General features: G+C 37.0%; 1 protein-coding gene across 1 annotated transcript in view; it reads right to left on the reverse strand.

The window, feature by feature from the left end:
• Dhc98D (Dynein heavy chain at 89D) overlaps positions 1-22,496 on the reverse strand; it is a 1,285,966-nt gene that overhangs the window by 568,229 nt on the left and 695,241 nt on the right. Inside the window, exon 38 of the mRNA XM_090406627.1 lies at positions 11,319-11,471. Coding sequence (XP_090262753.1) covers positions 11,319-11,471 — 153 coding nt within the window. The remainder of the gene's footprint in view (positions 1-11,318; positions 11,472-22,496) is intronic.

Genomic DNA, 22,496 nt, shown 5'->3' on the forward strand with positions numbered 1-22,496 from the left:
TGTAATCATTCTTCCACCTAGATAGCAGACCTTATGGACTCTCTCAGTGAAAAGCCCTCTAATTATGGAGTCTCCATATACTGTTATCCAGGAATCACTTGTCACTACTTTTACTCTTTTTTCTTTCATTCTGTTCTCTTGCACACATTCATTAGTTTCCACTAGCCATCTAACATCACTCCACATTTTCTTCATTTCATTTTTCATTTCCAATAACTGTTTAATTAAATCTTGTATTACGATAATTTCACTCTCTATCTCGCTACCTCTTGTTCTGCTGCACTTTACTTCCGTTTCCTCATTCATACTTTCTTTCGCTCCCTGTCATGTGGCACTGTCGAATGTTTTTTAAAGAGTGCCACACGACAAGTTATTTTTTAAGTTGCATCATATGGATTTGAATATCAGGTTAGTGGATTGGATTGGTGATTGGCTTTCTGATAGATATGAGAGAGTTTGATACGGGGGAAGCAGTATCGGAGAGTAGGAAGATTACAAGTGAAGTTTCATAGGGTTCAGTACTGGGACCATTTCTGTACAATATTTATGTTAATGATATTGTCAGAGGACTACAGGGAGATGTTAAGTTGTTTGCAGATAATATGAAGCTTGAGAGGGTTATTCATAATAGTGCTGATATTTTGGCTCTTCAAGAGGATTTGAATAAGCTAGAATGGTGGGAAAATAAATGAGGGCTATCAATTTTATGGAAGTAAATGTAAGATTTTCAGATTTGTGATCCAGATGGGATGCTTCATAAGAAGTGATTGTGGATAGAGACTTGAAGTTCTGAAGACATATTGCAAAGATTGTGAAGACATCTTCTGCAATGTTGAAGAGGACATTGATCACAAGAGATAAAAGCGTGGTCAGTGGCGCACTCAGGATTTAATTTTGGAGGGGGCCCGAGTTGAGAATACACACTCTGCATTGCATATGACAGATGCTCAGCCATAGGTTAGGTTAGGTTAGGTTGGGTTAGGTTAGGTTAGGTTAGGTTAGGTTAATAAATAAATTTACATATTAAAAAATTGCTTTATTAAAAATATTTCATCCTCACCATGAACAAACACCAATAAAAGTTTCATATCAATAGCAATGACAAGCGCAAACGAATATTGGCATTAGATCACAGTGCACTTGTTTCGTGTAATGATAATTGAAAAAATATAATTATTTTCATATTTTCAACAGTCACACTCGTCATAATAAATAAATAATTACCGTATTTGCGGGTGTATAAGACACACTTTTTTTCTTTGAAAATAGGTCTGAAAAACAGGGTGCATCTTATACGCCGATACTCAGTTTTTTATTACTTTCATTTCTGGAAATTTTCTCTGTTCCGAGTTATGCGATTTCTTTCTTGCTTCCTTGTGGTGTGGGAGAACATTCCAGTTACGTAGAATTCCGTGGATGCGAATGTTGTTGCGGTTGTTGTGAATGGTGATAAATTTCTGCCGTTAAATTTTCTATAAATTTCTTGGCAAATTATGGCTGAAAAACGTCGGCATTGCTACAATATTGCATACAAGCTACGTGTGATTGTGTATGCTAAAGAACATGGAAACAGGGCTGAAGAGAGGCATTCCGGGCCACCCCCCCCAAACTGAGGAAAATTATAAGAACTTGTCGGAATCAGGAAGAGGATCTGAAAAAAGCAACTCACAGGAAACATAACCTACGAAGTAGAACTGCAGAATGGCCAAAACTTGAGGCAGAACTGAATACTTGGATTTTAGATCACAGAAAAGCGGGACTTTCAGTGTCTACAAAAATGATTATTCATCAAGTGAAAGCGATAGCCATTAACAGAGGGATCGTCAACTTACTGGATTAACATCATGGTGTTCAAGATTCATGAAGAGAAACCAGCTATGTATGCGGACTAAAACAAAAATATCACAAAAGATGCCAGCTGAATATGAAGAAAAAATTATTGAATTTCATCGATTCATCATTAACACAAGGAAATGAGAAAATTTTGAACTTGCGCAAATAGGAAACATGGACGAGGTTCTTCTGACTTCTGATGTGCTCTCAAACAAAACTGTAGATTCCAAGAGTACAAAAGGTGTTAGTGTTAAAACTTCGGGCCACGAAAAAACTCGCTTCATGGTTGTTTTATCCTGCTGTGCTGATGGGACAAAATTGCCGCCACTATTGATTTTTAAAAGGAAGATGCTACCCAAAGAAAAACTTCTTAAAGGAGTGTTTGTACATGTTCACGCAAAAGGCTGGATAGATGGAGGAGGAATGAAGTTATGGATAGATAAAATTTGGTCTAGGTGCCCTGTTGAAGAAGCCTGCTCTGCTAGTATGGGATCAGTTTCGTTCTCAGAACAGAAGATGTTAAAAATAAACTCAAGGAATTGAAAACCCAGTTAGCTGTAATTCCAGAAGGTCTAACTAGTTAGCTTCAACCTTTAGATGTCTGTATTAATAAACCATTTAAGAGATTTATGAAGAAGTGGAACAGCTAGATGCAGTCTTCAGATTTTGAGGTTATGCCATCAGTAAGAAGGAAGAGGCCTAGCATTTCGCAAGTTTGTGAGTGGGTCAAAACTTCATGGGATGCTGTGAAAACTGAGACAGTGGTTAAATCATTTAAGAAGTATGGCATTAGTAATGCACTGGATGGTACAGAGGACAATTTGTTGTATGATGACTCAAATTCTGATTTAGAAGAGGTTTCAAGTGTCTCTTCATTTAGCTCTGGAGATGAATTTCTGGGTTTTGACGAAGAAGTAGATTAAAAGGCGGGTACTCTTTCCTAGTTAGATTAGGTATTTGTTGAAAGTAGAACTAGTTATTACTTTATAATTGAAATACTGTAAATTCATTATAATATTCAGTGATAAAGTATTTTTCCTAAAAAATGTGTTCAAAAAAGGGAGTGTGTCTTATAGGCCGGTGCGTCTTATACCGGCAAATACGGTATATGTTATTTTAACAAAATAAAAGAAGATTTACAAAAAAATAGTTCACCATGAACACGCACCAATAATAAAAGTTTCGTATCTCACAGAAATAATGCGTGCAAGCATACGATACACTGCCCAAACGGCAGTGTCAGAATCACTTGTAATAGAGCCATAACTTGTAATGTGCAATGACAAGCGCAAACGAATATCAGCATTAGATCGCAGTGCATTTGTTTCGTAATCTAAAGTGTTAATCAAACAATTCCAATTATTAACTATTCAATCAATGTCAAAAACATAAGCTGTAACCTTTAACATGTTGTATTGCATTTATATAATGTTGTAAGCATTGTTATTATTTATAAACACAGACAAAATTTAATTTTTTAATTTTTCGTTGGGGGTGCTGCAGTGTCGCAGTGCTTATGTACGAGCCTCCACTAATCTGCAGTGATCTCCAATACATGATACCAGTGATCTCTGGCCCGGCTCAGGCAAACAAAGTATCGCCCAAGCACTACTTCGTTCGCCTTGCGTTCAAAACGGCTGTGATTCCCGAGAGCCAGAGGGTATTCCCACCTTATATGACTACTAATTCATAAGTAGTATAGAAATAGAAGACATGACACAACATAAATTAGAAAAAAAAAAAATTAATTAGGAAAAGATTTTTGGAAAATTTTCTAGTCTTTTTTTTCCTTTTTCTTTTGGGGAGGGCAGGGCCAATTGACCCCCTCCCTGGGTGCACCAATGAGTGTGGTGGTCCCATGGTATTAAGCTTTGATCACACCATCTCTGGATTTCTATGTTCAGATCTGGTCACTGGGATTTGAAGGGAATAAAGTAACCTTGGAAAGGATGCAGAGAGTGATAGTGAAAATGATATTAGGACTGTATAATGTTGATTATGAAGATAAACTTAGGGCATGCATGCAAACTGCAGAATTTAGGGAATAGAAGACAAAGGTGGTGGGGGGATATGATTGAAACATTTAAGCTGTTGAAGGATTATTATAGTATCCATACTGAGGAGGTTTTTCATATGTTAAAATAAAAGGAAGGAACAAGGATAAGGGGATATCCCTGGATGTTGCAAAACAGGAAGTGGTGAGTAAAATTATAAGAAATAATTTTTTACAAAGAGTGATAGCAGCATGGATTGTATTGCCTGTTTTGATGAAAGTACAAACAGGGGATGAGTGTAAGGAAGTGGTATATGATAGACTTTGTATTGACTGGTGGAGACCTCCCATGAAGAGCCTTTTTACTTGTGGACATCAAGAAACTAATAATAATAATTGTCATAAGTTTTATACAATTCCCAACAGTAGTTAGCTTGGTGTAATTATATACTTGCCTGATAGGGTGTTGAGAGCACAAACAGTGAATGGGTTCATTTCCTTTAGTGTTACACGGTGATCAGCATTCATTTTAGACAAATTATAGACTCTACAACTGTATTAGAAATAATTATTTTAATTTCCCGACATTTCGACCTTCATATTAAGGTCATCATCTCAACTATACACACACACGCATATATACAGAGACAGCTATATTACATTTCACACACTAAAGAGACAATGATTTGATCAATGGTTATTCTACCGGCCTGACCTCTAGTGAAAATAAAATAAAATTAAATTAAAATTAATTTTTATTTAAATATAATTATATTAAATAATAATTTATTTAAATTAAAATAAATTATGTTTGTAAGTGCCTCCGTATCGCAATTGGAAGAATGATGGTACATCGTGCCCTTCGACTAGAAAAGGTCTAATTTCGATTTTTGTCGTGACAGGAGGAATCTTTATATGGGCTTTTTTAGTTGAAAGTGAGTTAGCCAACCTCGTATGGAGGTAGCAGGGTTTTTCTTCCAGAAACTCGGGTTTTTCATCCCACATACAGACAAATTGGCTCTTCAGAATACATGCAATTTACAGACAAAAAATACTAGTGGCAGTGGATGGAGTTGATGTAGATGATAATAGTAGAGGTACGGTATAGTTGGTAGATGGAGAGTTGTAGAGCAGGTGTCCTTCCTCGATGAGTCCTCAGACTCCTTGGAGGTGTCATGAAATAAAATAACTACATCAAAGCTATATTCTATTTAAGACAACATCATAGAAACATTCTTTCATATAGATAGTTTTATTAGAGCAAAAATAATGTCCTAATTTAACATGGCAATTGTTATATTAGATTTAAGATCCTGGATTACTTATGGTCCTATTTATAATTAACTCTTAGGGAGAAGGGTTATGTGGGTAGAATATGTACTTTCCATATTCTTGGGATTTTTAGACCATTATTATTGTTAAGATTAGGATGACTGATAAGAATTTCACAGGCCTCCTTAAATTTATGTTTTTGTACCATGTTTTGGTGTTATGTAAAAAACAGGTGCTTTTCCAGTCAATTCTATGTAAAGCGTTCAGGGCATAATCAGAAAGGCCAGCTTTACTATAGCTATTATATTTAATGTGTCATTTATGTTCTTTTTTTTGATAGGAATTGTGCATCCTGTTTTCCCTATATAGGGCAAATTACAGTGCAATGAATATATTATACTCCAGGGTGGACCAGCAGAGGGAGTGGATCCTTGGATGAGTTGAGTAAGTTCTTTAATTTTGCAGGAGGGTTAAAGGTGGCTTTAAGGTTGTATTTCTGTAGTATTCTGTTTATCTGATATCCCTTTAATGTATGGAATGGTTACAGTTTTATTATAGTCTAGTTTATTTTTGTTTATAAGTGAGGTCTTATGAAGAATTTTGTTGAGAATTGAGATTGAAAAGTAGACCACACTTCCGTTTCTAGATACATTCGTCACAAGTCTTCCTTCTGGCAGTCTTTCCTTCACTTTCCTGAGAACTTTACCTGAAACCTACAGATCTGGCCAATATATACACATAAACTCCTATCACCACCACCCAACACAAAAAAGAGGTGTCATTAACATTAAAAAACAGGGTTTTGAAGATTTGCTCCAATGAACAAGCAATTAAAGATGAATTAAAAGTCATCAGCAATACCTTCCTAAAAAATGGCTACAGCCAAAATACTATCAACAGTTGAATAACTGTTGATCAAATCATTGTCTCTTTAGCATACTGTGTGAAATGTAATATAGCTGGTCTCTCTTTCTCTCTCTATATATGTGTGTATACTCGAGATGATGACCTTATATGAAGGTTGAAACATCGTGAAATTAAAATAATTATTTCTAGCACAGTTGTAGAGTCCATAATTTGTCTAAAATGAGTGAATGAGTTCAAGCAGTGGTATGAGACACTTTGCACTGTCCAGGATGGACCTCTCACAGTTAGTCTTGTGACTCCATGGAGGTCCTGAATGATAATATCTACAAGTATAATATAGCGAGCAAATGTTCACTATATTATACTTGTAGTGAATTAGCTGGAAACTTTACCAATTTGTTAGAAAATGTTCCCGATCTCAGTCAGCCAAGTCACTATACTTTCCCTACCATATTCTAAGATTCTGCATTAATCTCATCACATCCTGATGATTAATAAGTTTCAATTTACTTATGGACAATCTAATGTAATTTGGCCTCGATAATAAAAGTGAGTCGATGGAATGCAATATGTAATAAGGGATTCGGAGGCGAGTGACCAAGATGGTGTGTAGCCTATGGAATGTTCCCTATGAGGATAGATTGAAGGTGTGTGGATAGAAGAAGTTGGTTGATAGAGGAAAAAGAGGGATTATGATAGAAACATTTAAATTGTTTAAAGGATTTTATAGGATAGATGCAGGGGAAATGTTTCAGCACCTTGCTATAGGGACCAGAACAAGGGGAGGGTCATCTCTGAAAGTTGAATAAGTTGAATAAAGGTGTGGTCAGTAGGGATGTGAGGACTAGATTTTTTGCTTGGAGGATGGTGAATGAGTGAAATGGGTACAAGAGTTAGTTGTGAGTGCTCTGTCTGTTAATGGGTTCAAAGAGAGGTATGACAGATTGTGTGGATAGACTGGTTTCCCACAATGAGTCTTCAGACTCCATGGAGGTACCTTTATAATAATAATAATAACCTCAGATGGTGCAATGAGATTGATATGGAATTGGAAAGAGGAACTAGTCTGTTTGCTAAGATAACAAATCTGAACATTGCAAAAATATTATTATTATTATTTATTATTACATTATACCTCCAAGGAGGCCAAAGACTCATTGAGGGAGGGCATCTACTCTACAACTCTTCGTCTCACTACTCCACCAATCTTCATCACCTAACACCAACGGCCATCTACTGCTGACTATCACTTTATATTAAACATTTACATTAAATATTGAATTTAATATATTAAAGATTAAAGCTCCACTCACCTTACCATGATGGCATTCTTGTCTTTCAGCTGTGTTCTTATTTTTATTTTTATCTTTTAATGACTTAACTGCATTCTCCTTCTTCCTACATATCTTATTAATAACTTCATATTGTCTTTTTTAATTACTCTCTCAAGCTGCATTCTCTGTCATGTTGTTAAATCAGGAATGTTTATGTTTTCAGTGGTGTTTTTAATAATTTCCTATACCTTAGACTATTTTCATTATTTGGATGCTGCTCCTCCTCTTCCTATATTCTCTTCTTTCAGCAATTAACTACATTGCTTCATTGCTCAATTAACTCTTTTTTTATTTCCTTCTTGCTCACTCTAATTCCTAAAACAGAGTGATGAGTTTCATGTACCACCTTCTCAAAGCAATCATGCTCTTTCTGCATCATAATCTTGTAGGCTAGCTGTTTCATAACATCTGAGCAACCCATTCTGGTAAATTCTACACTGCAGCATTGCTGAATGCTTTACTTTTAAAAAGAGACAGCGGTAAACCTTGGAGTACATTTTCAAAGATTTAAATGAAATGTGTTCGTAACAAGACACAGTGGTCAGGTCCTATCTCTGCACCTTTGTATGTTCTAGTGTTTTGCACGAAACTTTCTTTTTTACTATTAATTAGAACACAGTCAATTATGTTCTTGTGGATACTATCAGGTGAGACCAAAGTGTACTTCTAAATATCTTTATGCTTGAAACAGGTGCTGATTATTCTAAGCCATTTAGTTCACAAAACAGGAGAAGCCTCTCACCACTGCCACTGCAATTATTAATTCCAATCAATCCAATTATTTATGCCCAGTAATTTTAATCAGCACCAACCTTGCCATTCAGATCCCCCTAAATTAACTGTTATATCACTTTTCTTAAAAGTTCGTAATATGTCTTGTAGCTGGTTAAAGAAGCACTCTTTCTAACTCATACTATGAAATTCTTCAATAAGGACATTAAGCAAAAAAGTCTTGATTCAGGTTCCTTATGTTTCAGGTCTTTATGGACAGAAAGGTTTTATAGTTCTGTGGAAGAATGATATTTTGTTTGTTTTATGACCCAGCAAAAAATGCATATCAGTAAATATTCAGTAACACACCTTGGTATCACTCTGGTTCTGGCTCATATTAATGATACCTTAATATTGTGTGTGTGGTGTGTGTGTGTGTGTGTGTGTGTGTGTGTGTGTGTGTGTGTGTGTGTGTTGTGTGTGTGTGTGTGTGTGTGTGTGTGTGTGTGTGTGTGTGTGTGTGTGTGTGTGTGTGTGTGTTAGGATTAGGGTGTGTATAATGCTCAGCGTTATACACAACCAAAAGGATGTGATATTTGCATTATGTATAAAATTATAAGGCAATTAATGTGAAGTCATTAGCCTCTATATACAAGTAGCTTAGTTGTGAAAATCCTTCACACACAAACTTTGTTTGCTTACACTTGGATAAAGGATAAATTCCAAGAACATAATTTCTTGGCATCTTTAATTTAATTTATAACCAAGTGAAAAAGCTTTCAACAACTCAACCTCCATTGCAAAACAGCAATATGGCTTGGAAAGATTAAACAAAGAGCTACTGACAATTGCATAGGATGAACCTATTAGACTGAATGCAATTCGACACACATCTTGTGCAACTGTGATTGAAAATTACATGATTCATCAAGTTGTGTCTATGTGTTTGGCATGTTTGTCAAAATTCATGCTGCAATTGCAAAGTGCTGTATCTCAGAAATGTGAGGTTTCTGAACCCATGTTTATTATTATTATGATGATGATAATGATTCAGACCTCCATGAGTCAAAAGATTCATCGTGGAAGGTCCTTCCTAGAAACCACAAAGTCTATAATACCACTAATTGAACTCATTGACTGCTTGTGCTTTCACCACTCTATCAGTCAATGCATTCAACTACCCTCCATGCAAAGAAACCACTACTCATCCTCTTGCTCACAGCTTCCTTTTGTAACTTCCAGGGATTGCCTCTTGTCATCGCTCCTTCCCACTGTTCCACCAAGCGAAAGAACTTTCCCCAGTGGCAACCCTGTAACCGACTCTCAACAGTTTAAAAGTCTCAATCATACCACCTTTCCTTCTTCTATCTACCAAACTCTGCAGTCCACATTCCCTCAGCAGTCCACATTCCCATAGTACAGTCCTGAAACCATCTTTGATATCCACCTCTGTACCCTTCCCACAGTTAATTTATCCTCTTCAAATCCTGGGGACCAAATTTGAGAACAATAGTATAAGTGTGGTCTGATCAGGGTCTTATACAATGGAATGACAACTCTTTTATCTCTGCAGGTCAGCATCCTTCACAGTATCGCAACAATCCTCTGGGTTACTTCACCACCTTTGCAATATGCTCTTTGAATTTCAGGTTTCTATCAATCATCAACCCCAGATTTCTTGTCTCCCCTACTTCCTCTGGTACAGCTCCTCCAATAGAGTATGCTGCCTCCCATCAATGTATCCCAAGCTTTAAGACTTTACATTTTGCTGCATTAAACCTTTACCCCCATAAATTTGCACATCTATCCAGTTTATTCAAATCCCCTTGCAGGGCTGCCACACCTGCACTATTACTAATAATCCATCCTAGCTTCACATCATCTGCAAACAAATGAATATCCCCCTGCAATCCACTGACAATGTCATTGATATAAATTTTAAACAATACAGGTTCCAGTACTCAGCCCTATGGGATCCCACTTGTAACCCTCTTCCTCCTTGATATTGCTTGACCATGCACAACTCTCTGATACCTATCAGATAGTTAATCATGAATCCAGTTGACTAACTTGACATCTAAACCTATGTGCTGCAACATAGATATCAGCTTATCATGTAGCATGCTGTCAAATGCCTTTGCAAAATCAAAAAAAAAGAGGAGAATATGCCTTTCCCTCATCAATCTCTCTTGTCACGTTATTATAAAAGGCAATTATATTACTAAAGCAAGAGTGCCCCTTAACAAATCCATGTTGACTCTCACAGATAACATTACCCTCATCTGTCAAATGCTGTATAGGGTCCCCTCACTAATTTCTCCAAGATCTTAACAGCTACTGATGAAACACAAACTGATCTATAATTTGATACTTCCAGTCTGCTACTACAATTGCAATTGCACAATGGGCCATCTTACCTTCCTTCCATTCCTTGGGTACCTTTCATGTAGCAAGACTTTCATTGAAAAGAAAGGTCAACAGTGCTATCAGTTCTTTAGCACATTCTCTCAAAACCTATGGCGATATTCCATCCAGTCCCACAGCTTTATTGACATCCAGAGTACTCAGTATTTGAAACATACTCTCCTGTTGCACCTCTAAACTTCAAACCTGCCCTATCCCTCTAGTGTTAAAACCTACTTCTCCAGGATGAAATACTCCAATAAAGTGTTCATTGAACAACTCCACTATGTCCTATGCATTAGTCACTATTCCCATTTTTATCCAACAATGTCATTCTTCCATAATCATTGTTCTTCCTACTGGCCGCATAGCTAAAAAATTCCCTAGAATTTTCTTTGGATCTTAGTGCTGATCTCTTCTCATATTCCAGTTTCGCCTTCATCAACTTACTAGTTACTCTCCTTGCCTGACTTATATTCTTCATGCATCTGCTCTCCACTCCTCTCCTTATATTTCTTACTTTATTAGACCTTTTTTTTTTGTGATTTTGAGGTGTAGAATACATATTGAAAGTTTATGATAGGAGTGCGTCTATGATTTATGACAGGAGCGATGACAATGGGCCATCCCTGGAAGTTACAAAAGGAAGCTGTGAGCAAGAGGGTGAGTAGTGGTTTCTTTGCATGGAGGGTGGTTGAATGCATTGACTGCTATTGATAGAGTGGTGAAAGCACAATCAGAATAATAATTACCCTGTGAATACATATAAAGAATTAAAAGTTTATACTGAATTATAAATAAATGAACAAAGAATATACACGAAATGCACTTTGTTTATACTTAATGCAAAATTAATCAAATGAATGTGCTTTGGAAACTATCTAGTTTCACTAGAGATCAAATACCTGAGGAATATTCATATCATCTATAAAAACTAACAATATCTTTCCAACAGGAGGCCCAAAGACATCTTTCATTCTTTTTTCAACATTAGCTTCAAGGCTGCGCTGCACATCCATTGATGATGTTCTGGATGAAAAATTGATAAACAGCATAACCTGAAATAATTATACATTATTAAAGTGATTTTTCATTAGTTTATTTAATAAGAAAAATAAATCTGTATGATTTATTCAATTTCACATACACATATACCCCCCCCTCTCTCTCTCTCTCTCTCTCTCTCTTTGATATTGTTTTCACTGGAGTAATATTAAAAGCTTATAGTTTTAATACTTGTAGTATTAAAAACTATGAGATTTTAATGGAACTTCTGTTATAGTAAAGATTATTAGTTGTGTATTCACAAGTATAAATAATATTTTAGATTATTGCAAATATTTCATTCAGGAAGAAAAAATGAGAATCATCAGTGCATCAGTATAATCATTAGATGAAGTTAGAACAAAGAACTCGAATCCTGTTTACAGAGCTGGGTCATGGGCTAGAATGCCAGGATTTTAGGGCCATGATTACAGCTGGAGATAAGTTTGGAAAGGGGAGTGGGAGTTTAGCTCTGAGTAGAACCGAGGAGATTTCTAGTCAGAGGTCAATTATGCAGAAAATCCAGGTCTGGAAGTTTTGCAGACATTATAGAATAATCAAGTCTGTTGGCTAGTACTGAAATTTCTGCAGGAATGAGTGTTTAGATTTGTTAACAAGCCATCTGTTTGTTGTTAGGATGATCTGGATTAGTTTTGCTTTTTAGCAAGTGACTCAAACTTGTGGCTGAGCAAAAGCCTGTTTTTATTGTGAGATTGTTTGAGAGCCTTTAAATAAGCTTAAAACCATGTTTAAAAAGTCCATGTTTAAGATCAAAGACGTTGCCTCTTGAAGAACACAGCTGCTGCATATGTTGAGAGGAATATCACCTTTGGCATCTTATAGCTGATTGCATACAAGTGCATGGCTAGCATTGACATAAATATGATGAGCATCCCAGAGAACTGATAGTTTCATTATATGTATTGATGTTAGGAATTATCTTCAAGCCACAGAACTTTTTAAAAAGGAAATCCTTGCTTATAGCTTACCTTGTTGTCTTCTTGGTAATTTCTTCCCTGTTAAGGATAATTAAACAAGTTTTTAATGGTACTTGTGATGGTAACTTTAAGTATGTTTCATGAGGAAGAAATAACCAAGAAGACCAGTAAACTCCAATAATCTTGCAATAAAAACAGACTTATTCTCAACCACAGGTTTAGCTCACTTGCTCAAAAGCAAAAAACAACCAAGGTCTAGCTTGGGCTCGCCTGCCGAAACTTCAGTACTCACAAAAGGATGCAATTATGCTATAGTGCCTAACAAAACTACATACTTGGATTTCCTGAATAACACAGAGGAATTTAACCACATTCTGAAGTGATGATGCAAATCATTTCTAACTAGAAGTCTCTTAGTACTACTCAGAGCCAAACTTCCCACATTGCTCAAACTTATCTCTGGCTGAAATCAAGCCCTAAAATCCTTGAGTCACAACAACCAGTTCCTAGCTGTTTCAGATCACTTACCAGGAGATTAATTTGGCTACCAATAGCCAAATCACTAAACTTAATTTCTTACTCAAACAAAGTGATCAGCTGGGATGAAGACACCATTAAAAAAAAAAAATAAAAAAATAAAAAAAAAACTGAAGACCCAATCTGAAATAGCGTCACATTTCTATGGCCTATCAAAAATACATAATCAAGGAGTCTCACTCACATCAATAGCTGACTCCACAGATGCTCCCATCTATTGCCTAGCCAAATTCCTAGCTCATTTTTCAAGCTCCTTTACAGGCCACACTTGAGCCTCTGTGAAAAATTCATCAGAATTTCTCAGTTTTGACATCCAGTGTTTATTTACCAGTGTACCTCTCATTGATACTCTGTTACAAGAGGAGTTCCTTTCACATAGTCAAACTATTCGACTTTGTCATGCACTCAGACTATTTCATCTGCAGAAACCAATTCTACAAACAGATTGAAGGAACCACTATGGAAAGCCCTTTGTCCCCTGCATTTACAAATTTCTACTTAGAGCATCTCGAAGACTCCCTTATCTCTTATATAATACAATACAACCTACTCTAATCTAACACAACCTCAAACTTCCTTTTGGATATATTATGTAGATGATGTGTTTCCCATCTAGCCAGACATAGAAGCACCCCTACTAAGTTTTTTAACCAAAATCAACAGCTTACACTCACACATCAACTTTGCCATGGCAAAAGAAAAGGATGGAAAATTAACATTCTTGAACATCTATCTTTCCCTACCCCATCTGGAATGCTTACAACTTGTAATCACCATAAACCTATCCTCACAGACTGCTACATATAACAACATTCAGCCCATTATCCATCTCAAAAAATAGGCATCTTCAAATCTTTGCTCAATAGACCACATGTTATCTGTTCCAATTTCTAAGTTCTCCAACTTATCTGAACTGAGCACCATCCAATGCATCGTACTACAGAATAACTTTGTCTCAAGGAAGTTTAAATGCCTTCTGAACACTTACAAGCCCAACCCTAAGAATCCTTAACATGTATGGCAACCCCTATTCCATACATCACATGCATCTCAGAGACAATTGCAAAATCCCAAAAAGGATATAGTTTAATTCCTGCATTCTTTCCTATCAACAAAATCTCCTGCTTGTTACCATCTGTAAAAGATAAATAGCCCCCTCTCTCCTTCCCTGGTGTTTACTAAGTTCAGTGTGAGTGCCTCAGCTTATATTTTGGACAAATGAGATGTTCTGTTGGAAAATCAGTACAAATGAAAAAAAAAATATATATATATATATATATATCGGTACTGGTTGTTTCAGTACCAAGGTGAAATCAGAATGACTGCCTATCCATTGCCAAGATTTGGGAGTGCCTCATCTTTTTAAAGGCAAGCAAGCATGTGCTCTCCTGCCCTCTAGATTTTTAATAAAATGTTATGCCATTCAATTATTTATCTAAATTCTAAATTTTAATTTTTGCATTTCAAATCATTTTAATTTTAGTTTAGCTTTAAATTGAAATATCATTTTATTTTGTAACTATCCATATGGTGGCATTCTGGCAACATGGCTCAGCTCTGTAAATAGGATTCAAGTTCTTTGATCTAGATTTATTTTGTGATTATGCTTATGCACTGATAATGCCCATTTTTTGTTATTTTTTTGCCAAAAATTCTGCAATTATAAAAATTATTGTATATTTGTTGTGAATACATATGCCTAATATGATTTGAACTAGGCTGAGGCTGATTTCAGGTAGTTACTCAGTTGTATGCAACTACAAATCAGCCAAACAGCCAAGAACACTCATTCCGGCCCACTAGGAAGCACTGTTTAGACATAAGATTTGCCTTTTCTGCTTCAGTCACACTTACCTTAGGTAGTGTCTCCAAAACACATATCAATTTGTTCATTGTTCCCTAATGATGACAGTTCGACTCTGCCAAAATATTGGAAATATCGATTTAAAGTTATTCTCATTAATATATAGTGTGCATCATAACTTCTGTAAGTAATATGTGTAGTCTTCAACCTCTGTGCAATGTATTCCCCCAAAGCGCAACTTCTAATGCTCATCATTCAAAAATGCTACTTCAAACCCAGTAAAGTCTTATCCATACAATATATTGCTATCCATCTTTGAATACCAACATTTCAGCCTTACTCGCAATGACATTAAACTATTATACGCCAACTCTTTAGTGTTATTTCAACATTCCAAAGGTGCAATATTATCTTTGTTATATCATGACTTTGGAATACCTTAGTATATGTTCAGGATTTCCTCGCCCACCCCCCCTCTCAAAAAAACCCATCTGACTAGATCTGCACTCCATAATCAAGATGAGGTTTAATCCAAGATCAATATAATGGAACACACTACTACCACCACTGCCACCACAACCTTCTAATATCTGCTGATTAATCATACTACAGCATTCCATGTAGTCTTTACTACTTTTGCAATAAGATATGCAAATCTATATTGAATCATATCATCAATCACCTGAAGATCTTTGTACCACCCCACCAATAGAATACACATTGTGTATCTAAATCCTAAAGCACATTAAACTGCCATCCATATTCAGTGCTGACCATTCTGGCCTATCCTCCCAAAGAACCATAACATCAGCATCACTTCCAATAAATTTATATCACCTGCAAACCACTTTACATTATTTTCTTTATAAGTATGCATTTCATTCATTACTAATAAATTAAGCTGATGCAATATTTGTATAAGCAATAAACATAAGGCCAGCCTGGTTGGCCGAGTGGTTAGCATATCCATTCTCCAGCCAAAAGGCTGTGGGTTTGAATCCCACCTTGGGCATGGATGTTTGTGATTATCTGGTGGGCAGTAGATGGTGGAGACAGAGAGTTGTAGAATAGGTGCCCTTCCTCGCTGAGTCTTTAGACTCCCTAGAGGTGTCACGTAATAATAATAATAAGACAGATTTAACTAACATATATATTTTTATTAGTATAAGTTTTTACAGTAGTATTAAGGGCATCTTCAGTATGACTTTCAAATTAAACAATGAGAATAGAAACTAGCATATATTCAACAATGAAATGAGTGAATGGCACATAGATGATGTAGAGCATCATGGTCTAATAACATTAAGGTTCTAATAAAAATAACGTTAACAAGAGATGAAAAAATTAAATAAATAAAATTAATAAATTAAAATAAAATAATAAATTAATAAATAAATTTAAAAATTAATAAATTAAAATTAATCCAAGAATAAATTAAATTAATAAAATAAATAGGATTAATTAAAATAAATATTTTAATAAAATATTTATTTTAATAAAATAAATAAAATTAATTAATTAAAATAAATAAAAATTAAATTTAGCTAATTCTGGAATTTGTGAAGAACAGCTATTTCCCATAAGAGGGATGATTTAAGTCCATATAGCAAGGTCTCACAATTCTCTTTGTACAGACATTCCAGGATATTACTTTTATGAGGAATCTGAATTTTCTTCTAAAGAATTTGGTGACTGGTGGTGATGGCCTGCTCTGCAAGTCCTAATCACTCTGGCTCATGGAAATTAACATAGTCTAAATGTTCATTATGATACTCAGCTGCAGATCTACCTGTCTGGTCAAAATACAATGATGCACACTGACAAGGAATGTGATACACTCCAGGATGGGTTAAAGGCAGAAGTTAATCTTCAGCTTAGCCTAGAAGAGTAGATATCTTGTTGATAGGTTAATATGCCAGCAGATCTAAATACTTGAGATATACCTCATAAGCCACTTTAACACAGAGAATGGTGACATGACCTTTGTTAAAGGTCATCTACCTTTCCCTGTCATCTACCATCTCATCATGATGGTAGATGACAGGGAAAACTACAATCATTATTTATCTTCATTTTGGTAAATTATGGAGACTACAACCATGTTAGGAATAATTACTTTAATTTCCTGACATTTGTATAATCTTTATATCAATGACATTGTCAATGGATTGAATGGGGATATTCAGCTGTTTGCAGATGATGTGAAGCTGGGGAGGGTTATTAGTAATAGTGCATATGTAGTAGCCCTGCAGAAGGATTTGAATAAACTGAACAGAGGGGCAATGAATGGGGATTTCTATTTAATACAGCTTAATGTAAAGTCTTGAAGTTTGGGATACATTGATGGGAAGCTGCTTACTGTGTTGGAAGAAGTGGGTGGGGGAAGGCAAGGGATCTCGGGATGATTATTGATAGAGACCTGAAATTCAGGGAACATATGCAAAGGTAATCCAGAGGATTTCTGCAAAACTGAGAAGGATGCTGACATGAAGAGATAAAAGAGTTGTTATTCCATTGTATAAAGCTCTGATTAGACCACACTTGGACTATTGTTCTCAAATTTGGTTCCCAGAATATGAAGTGGATAAATTAACAGTGGAAAGAGTCCAGAGGCAAATAACAAAAATTAGTATCAGGACTGTACAATGTTAGTTATGAAGATAGGCTGAGCAAATGTGTACTGCAGAGTTTGGTAGATTTTGGTATAGATTGGAAGAAGGAGAGGTGATATGATTGAGATGTTAAACTGTTGAGAGATAGTTACAGGGTTAACATTGGGGAGTTCTTTCATTTGGTGAAACAGGAAGAAGAAGCAAAGGCAAGGGGAAATCCCTGGAAGTTATGAAATGAAGCTGTGAGAAACAGGGTGAGGAGTGGTTTCTTTACATGGAGGGTGGTTGAATGCATTGACTGATAGAATGGAGAGAGCAGGAACGGCCAATAAGTTCAAGGAGTGGAATGATATTTTTTTGCTGGCCTAGTGGCCTAGTTAGCGTATTTGCTCTCCACCCAAAAGGCTGCGGGTTTAAATCCCGCCGTGGGCATGGATATTTGTGATTGTCTGTGGAAATACTAGTGGTGGTGATGAGCGGTAGATGGCGTTGCGGTTAGTTGTAGTTGGTGATTAGGTGTAGCTGAGTGGTGGAGACAGAGCTATAGAGTAGATGCCCTCCCTCGATGAGTCTTTGGACTCCCTGGAGGTGTCATGTAATATAATATATGACAGACTTTGTGTTTTCTAGGATGGGATTTCCACAATGAGTCTGAAGGCCTGAATCATAATAACAATAATAATAATAAGATCCTCAACTGGAGTACACACACATATATATACAAAAACAAGCTATATTACATTTCAAAGAGTATATGCTGAAGTGCTATTTATAACATCGTTAGAAAACAAATGCATATTAATACTTTTAATATAGCAATATTAGTCACCTAATCCAGTGTTATTATACAAATCAAGTGTTTTTTGTAATATTAAAACTACGATCCTAGAATACTACAGTCTAATTAACTCTTAGAACAGAAGGTTATATGGGAAAAATATGTGCCATCCATAATTTTGGGATTTTTAGACCGCCATTATTGTTAAGATAAGGGTGGTTGTTAACACGTTCATTGCCAATCGCGTGAACTCACATGGCGGCTGATCACGCGTTATCGCGTGGACGTCGCTGTCAAGTTTCTAGGCAGAATAGTATAGCGGCCACAGCGAAATGACACGTAATATTTATATTGGCCACTAGGGAAGGGATCGACTTTCGTGGAGTGGGGATGGCCGCCAGCCATTGTCTATTGTTTATGTTAGCCAGTGCGCACAGTGGCGGCGTTCGGACAAGGCGACAACGCGACGCGATTTTTTTTAGTTATTATTATTATTATAAAACAAGACCTCATGGAGTCAAAGACTCATCTAGGAGGTCCTTTTATCTTACACACACATCTCATCATACCGTGTCTTAAACACATTCAAACTACTTGCAGACACCACGCTCTCAGGCAAGGCATTCCAATCACTCACAACTCTGCACGAAAAAAACCTGCCTCTCACTCCCTTACTCACACCCTCCTTATACAGTTTCCAGGGATGACCTCTGGTTCTCCCCTGATCTCCCACTATTCTCTGTAGAACTTCTCCACCATTGATCCTATAACAACCCCTTACCAACTTGTAGGTCTCTATCATATCTCCCCTCTTCCTTCTCTCCACGAGACTCTGCAAATTACATCTTTTCAATCTTTCCTCATACTCAACATTCCAGAGGTCAGAAACTACCTTAGTCAGTCGCCTTTGGACCCTTTCCAACATCTCTTCATCCTTCTGAAAACCCGGTGACCAAATCTGGGCACAATAGTCCAAGTGTGGCCTAATCAAAGCCTTATACATTGGAACAAGTATCTCCCTACTTCTACATGTCAGTGTCCTCCGCATCATTCCCAGAAGTCTTTGTGTTGTCTTCACAATTTTGGCGATGTGTCCCCTAAATTTTAGATCCTTATCCACTATCACCCCCAGATCTCTTATTTCCTCTACTTCCAACAATATATTCTCACCAAGCATAAATTCTGCATCCCATCTTTGTTTTCCAAATTTTAAAACTTTACATTTTGCAACATTGAACTCACATCCCCATTTGCTTGCCCAATCACTCAATTTATTCAAGTCTTCTTGCAAGGCCACAACATCTTCACTACTCTTTATGGTTCGTCCCAACTTTGCATCATCTGCAAACAACTGAATATCTCCATCCAAATCTTCACCAATATCATTAATATATAAGTTAAATAGTAATGGCCCTAAAACAGACCCCTGAGGCACTCCACTAGTGACTTTCCTTTTCCTGGATATTGCACCCCCATACACAACTTGTTGATACCTATCAGATAGCCAGTCTCCAATCCAATGCACTAATCTAATATCCAACCCCATCTGCTCTAGTTTGACTGTCAACTTATCATGAGGTACTCTATCAAAAGCCTTTGCGAAATTCAAGTATTTTACTGTGTATCCTTCTCCTCTGTCCAAGGAAGCAGTCACTTTATTGTAATAAGTAAGTAGATTACTAAAACATGACCTCCCTTTAGCAAATCCATGCTGTCCATCAAAGATTATACCATTGTTGTCAACCCAACTCTGGATCCTAGTTCTCACAAGCTTCTCCAACAACTTAACCACAACACCTGACACACAGATAGGCCTATAGTTTGATGCTTGAATTCGATCACCTCCTTTATGAAGTGGCACAATCTTGCCCTCCTTCCACTCTTTAGGAACTTGACCAAGTGCAAGACTCATATTAAAAAAATATGTCAAGGCAGGTGTCAACTCTCTGGCACACTCCTTCAGAATACGTGGTGATATATTATCAAGTCCCACAGCCTTATTTACATCTAGTTTACTCAACTCCCCAAACACCTCTTGCTCACTTACAGTCAGTCTCTCCTCCCCATCATCAACTGCTCTTAATCTCTCCATGAAGTCACATTCACAAGATTGAAAGATCTTTATGAATTGCTCATTAAGTATCTCCACAACACATTCTGCAACAGCTGTCTTTATACCATTTCCTTCAATCAATGTCATCCTTCCATAATCATTCTTTCTTTTGCTGGCTACATATCGAAAGAACTCCCTAGGATTCTTTTTGGCTTCATTAGCTAACTGCTGTTCATACCTCTCTTTAGCTACTCTCACCAACCAAGTCACCCTCCTTGCCTGGTCTTTGTAGACCTCATGAAATTGGTTACTTCCACTTCTCTTATGCTGTCTCCACAATGCCTTTTTTTTCTGTATTGCATGCTTAATCTCTTTATTCATCCATCTCACACCTACCTTATTTAACCTTCTCACCCGTGGTATACATTTAGACATTGCATCTACTAAATAGTTTTTGAAAATCCCCCAAGCTGCATTGATCTCCTTTCCAGCTAACTCCTCATTCTATGCTACATCTGCAAGCTGTCTCCTGAGCTCTTCATAATCACCCCCCTTGTAGTTCCACATATACCCTTTTTTCACAGGGTTCCTTGCACTGCTGGCAACCACCCAGGTAATCACCTCATGGTCACTTTCACCAATTGGTGGATGATTTGACACCTCATTTATAATTACATCCTCCGATGAGATGACCAAATCCAAGACCCTTAATCCTCGTGTGCCCTCTGTTACATACTGTCTGAGGTAGTTATCCTCAAAAACTCAAGAAACTCATTTTCTTTACTTCCAGTCGCTATCTCTTCAATCCAGTCTATATTGCCATAATTAAAATCACCCATAATGATCACCCTTTTCTTATTTGCTTGGCTTATTTGACTATACATTTCACTATCACCACCATCCACATTACCAGGTCTATAACAACATCCCACCAAGTATTTGATTCATTTAAACCTCTATCTCACACCATACTGCCTCAAAACCACTGGCCCTATTTCCCTCTTGCATCTCTACCTTGTATGGACATAACTCTTTCTCTATCATCAATAGCACTCCCCCTCCCTTTTTATCCCTTCTATCCTCACAAAACACATCATACCCTTCCATCTCTATTCCTGTCAGGATGTCGTCCTCATCTAACCATGTCTCACTTATTCCAACAATCTCTGGGTACACAGACACAATTAGTGCAACCATTTCATCCGCCTTGTTTCTTATGCTTCTAGCATTGGTATACAAACACAACAACTCATTTCTGGATCTACAGCTAGTTCCACTGATACCATTCACTCGATGTGCTCTCTCCATGCTGGACTGGGGCCATTTCTCTTTCTGCTTCTTCATTTTAGAACCCTTTGCAACAAACATCTGTTTCCTCTTGATCCCTGGTCATCCCATTACTTTCCTGCCTACACATGCTCTCACCTCCTCTTGGAGCATCCACCTTTCTCACGCTGTGTATCCCTGTCCACCCTGGGCCTCCCCGTTTCCCTGCTCCTCTTGCACACCCATTCTCTCATTTTCTATACTCATACCACTCACCTCTCCATTCATTTCCACTTCTTCAATCTCTCCTGTCTTACTCTCCTGCTCTTCCACATCACTCCCCTCTCGATCTGATTCATTTTCTCTATTCACTTCTCTACCTTCCAGCAGCAGTCTCTCCAAGCGACTCACACCATAACCACTAAAATGCAGTCCATCGCTCCCATACAGCTCACTTCGTCCCTCAAACTCATTCCACACATTAACAAACTGTACACCCATCTCCTCACACATTTCAGCCAGAATACCATTCATAATCCTTGCTCTCCGCCTCATTTCACCACAATCATACCTAGGCAACACACTGACCACCCTTCCTGTCACACTATTCTCTTTTATCTTTCCAAGCAGTCTCTTGACATTCATTTTGACATGCTCTTTGTTCTCTCTCAAATCATTTCTACCAATTAATACAATTAACTCTTTTGCTCGCTCCCGCCTCATATCCAATGCCTCAATCACTCTACTTATTTTACCGCCTGGAAAACATACCTTGTGCATTTTATCCTCTAGCACACCTTTAATAATGGAGTCGCCATACAACGCCACTCGCTCATCTTTCGTTAACTCTTTCATGCCATCATGATTTATTTTAATAGTTTTGACCTGAATTCTCTTAATTTCATTCCGCATCCATTTCATTTCTTGCCTCATCCAATCTAATTCACTATCCGAACCTCGCGACACATTCTCTCTATCATTAAATCTTTTTAACTTTCTAACTCTCGACCCCCTCTTCTCACATTCCCTCTCATTCATCCTTCTTTGTTTC

Source organism: Typopeltis vanoorti, chromosome 16, assembly GCF_054136105.1.
Source record: "Typopeltis vanoorti isolate ZY-2024b chromosome 16, IOZ_Tvanoo_1.0, whole genome shotgun sequence".
In the NCBI taxonomy this organism is placed as follows: domain Eukaryota; kingdom Metazoa; phylum Arthropoda; class Arachnida; order Uropygi; family Thelyphonidae; genus Typopeltis; species Typopeltis vanoorti.